Genomic DNA, 3,021 nt, shown 5'->3' on the forward strand with positions numbered 1-3,021 from the left:
CCACAAGAGTTCATAGAGAGCTTGATGCTTGGATTTTGAAGTTTGTAAACTCTTTGATTTACCATCGAAGAGACTATAGAAGCTTAAATCACATGGTTTAGTGTAGTTACAATATGCATAGCACATTCCACGTTGCCCAACCTCCTCATCTTGTTAGGGTTGGGGATTGATGTAACTTGTTCTACCTTTCATTCTTTAAAAAGATATTAGTTTTATAACATGCAACCCTTTTGGGAGGAAAGAGTTGGGACCTTGAAGTGTAATACTATTGCATTTGCAAAAGTGAGTTGACACAAAACCATAATAGGCTTTGTACAAAATTGAATATATACGGTAGTTACGTTGTATGTGCATACTATAGGTGTATACACAATTACAGTTACATTCTTGGAGGGCTCTGCCTGCGGAAGGATTCCATAGATTGCATGGAAGGACTCTATGTACAAGGCTAATCTCTTAGTCGCTCATGCAAAATATAGACAATGGATGATCGTCTCTCCGATTGATGGCATATGTAGGCATGAAGTCATCATTGCTATGACTCTTCCTCGTCCACCTCCCAAAGGAAGGAGGCATGAGAGGCCAGTACACAACTGTGCAAAACAGAAGGCACATACACCGACATCAGTATACATGAATGAATATATATAAGAGAGAGAGAAGAGAGAGAGAGAGAGAGAGCTTACGAGTCATCAGGGGCTGCTTCTACAGAGCGCTGGAAGTAGCTTTCCGCCCGCTCCTGATCCCCATACACCTGCCATATCAGGGTTGCATACTCACTCAAAGCTTCCCCTGCAGTATGCCCACCATCACCATCATCATCATCCTCGTTCTCAGACCAGGTGGCACGAGCCGTCCCAGCAGCTAGTATTGCCCTTCCATAGTACTCCTCTGCTCTCTCGGCATCATCCTCAACCTGCCATCACACGGACCCGGGCACACGTTACATCACTAATTGCTGCTGATCTGATAAAGCGGGAAAATCAAGATAGATTGCCAGATGGCCCGACCACAAAAGAAATCTACCCTCCTTGACACACTGTTAACTCTTGTATATTTCAGCTAGACACAGTCCCTTTCTTGAAGAAGATGTGCAAACCCTTCAGAGCATGCTGATGTGGTGTGGGAAACAGTTGTTTGCAGAAGGTTGATATACTCTATGCTTAATTCAAGCTCTACTGTTTCTGTCATTTCAAGCTTAATTGCTTGAGGTAGGCATTATTAGAGCTTTGCCTACAGCTAAACTAGTTAATTGCCTGAGGAATTGGTGGGCACACCCCATTTCTAGTGTTGTTCATTTGCCTCTCACAATGGCATTAGCTTAAGATGTCATGATGGACACCCATCAGCCAAAGCTTGATAAAAGCTTGTAAATTAGGCCTCCCTTTCAGTCTTAAAGGGCAAAGTAAAATGTTAAAGCAGGCCTGCAGGGAGCAAAACTGAGGATTGAACGAGCGTGCACAGCATGCATACATGCGTGTGTGGGCACACACATGAAGTTATGTTCCTACAGACAGTGGCCTCTTACTCCATGCCACTGATGTGCGAACAGTTTCTGACAAATTACCTTATAGAGAAACTGTGCAAAGTTCTTCAAGAAAAGAGGGTTGTTTCTGCAGCTGCAATAATTCTCCATCAGGGTCCTCTCATAGTAGCTCTGCAATGATGCCTTACTGCTTACCATCTGAGTATGATCGCCACGAAGACCGGAGCTCCGGCTGTTGTCCGTGAAATGATTCAATGATCTTATCTCTGATGGACTCAAGGGTCTACATCCCTTACCATTGCACACAATGGGAGATCCATTGGACCCAACTCCAAAGCTGCTGTAAACTTCTCCATCTGCCATCATAAACCCACCACCATTGGGCAACTCTTTGATAATCTCTCTATTTCTCCCTCTCCTCCGCACAGCACCAGCACTGCCATTCCTAGTCAAGCCACTCTTGCCATCATTTGTGCATAGCTTATGACCTATTGAAGCAGTGTCACCTTGAGACCCCGTTATGTCAGAGAGGGATAGAGAACTCCTTGACTGCTTATTGAAGATTGTGTTTCTAGCAGAGTCGGTAGAAGCATGGCTGCTCGAGAGAGTTGGTGAGCTATCATGATGAGTGGGGGAGGCGGGCTGATCATTCTGCTGGACAATTATGCTTACTGATTGTGATGAACTTGGAAGGACAGCATGTGGAAGGCTTCCCGATTGATACATAATTATGCTGAGAGAGCTGGATGTATTAGTCTCATAGGGCTAAGTGCTATCATGCCTTCCTCTTCTTCACAAAGCCTACATATGCCTATTTCTATTTCTCTGAAGAGCAAACAGAGAAACTCCAGATGCGAGGAGTGATTTTGGGCTTATAAAGCCAGAGAAAGAGCGAGAGAGAGGTGGTCCACATATCGGTCAATTTCTTTCTCATTTATTACTAGGGGCCTTGCAAAACTAGAATCTTAGCACCCACTTGTCCTTAAATCATCTAGAATTCGCAAAACCATATATTGCCTATCACTTGCTCTTTTACTAATCATTTGCTTGATTAGCAAAGATTGTGTTTAGCCTTTGGTTTTGACAAAAGGGCAACACCCATGCGGCAAGTGGATGATTTTTAACAAGGGATACTTATTAACACACCAAGGATAACTATTTGCAAAAAGTTTAGGCCCTCTCTTAATAGCTAACATGTCATTTCAATACATCAAACCACTCGTCTTACCACACTACTTGATTCATTGTATTTGTGCTAAGAATCGTATGCATATGCTTCCATTTGAAGTCCTTTTGACCTCACCAGTATTACCTAAATCATATAGTTATTTGTGTTTGTTGAGTTGTTGCTATATAGGAACAATGAACACAAATAACAATATGCATGAGCATGAGATAGTGCAATGGCCACTAAATGATCTACAAAAGCAACATATTAATAATCATTTTCTCAATGTGTCCAATGCTTAATCCAAACTCGTAACATGCATGCGTTTCCAGATTATTAAAAGTATTTTGCAACTTATATTGTGTTT

General features: G+C 42.4%; 1 protein-coding gene across 1 annotated transcript; it reads right to left on the reverse strand.

Annotated features, from left to right (window-relative positions):
* Positions 1–256: 256 nt before the first annotated feature.
* On the reverse strand, positions 257–2,339 carry LOC148036433 (uncharacterized). The gene is made up of 3 exons (XM_087678413.1): positions 1,568–2,339; positions 687–916; positions 257–593 (listed from the first exon to the last, which is right to left on the reverse strand). Exons 1-3 carry the CDS (start codon positions 2,210–2,212, stop codon positions 536–538), a joined length of 933 nt encoding a protein of 310 aa, XP_087534539.1. The 5' UTR covers positions 2,213–2,339; the 3' UTR covers positions 257–535.
* Between the last annotated feature and the right edge of the window lie 682 nt (positions 2,340–3,021).

The sequence above is a fragment of the Lygodium microphyllum genome, chromosome 5 (assembly GCF_053477565.2).
Source record: "Lygodium microphyllum isolate KBCC chromosome 5, Lygodium_microphyllum_v1.1.10, whole genome shotgun sequence".
Classification (NCBI taxonomy): domain Eukaryota; kingdom Viridiplantae; phylum Streptophyta; class Polypodiopsida; order Schizaeales; family Lygodiaceae; genus Lygodium; species Lygodium microphyllum.

What these genes read in the sequence shown, in the direction of transcription:
- LOC148036433 (XM_087678413.1), bottom strand. Translation starts at nt 2,212, where the DNA reads ATGTATCAATCGGGAAGCCTTCCACATGCTGTCCTTCCAAGTTCATCA. An exon ending in TTGCACAGTTTCTCTATAAG is followed by an intron (nt 917 to 1,567) that starts GTAATTTGTCAG and finishes GTGTGATGGCAG; the next exon opens with GTTGAGGATGATGCCGAGAG. An exon ending in GAAGCAGCCCCTGATGACTC is followed by an intron (nt 594 to 686) that starts GTAAGCTCTCTC and finishes TGTTTTGCACAG; the next exon opens with TTGTGTACTGGCCTCTCATG.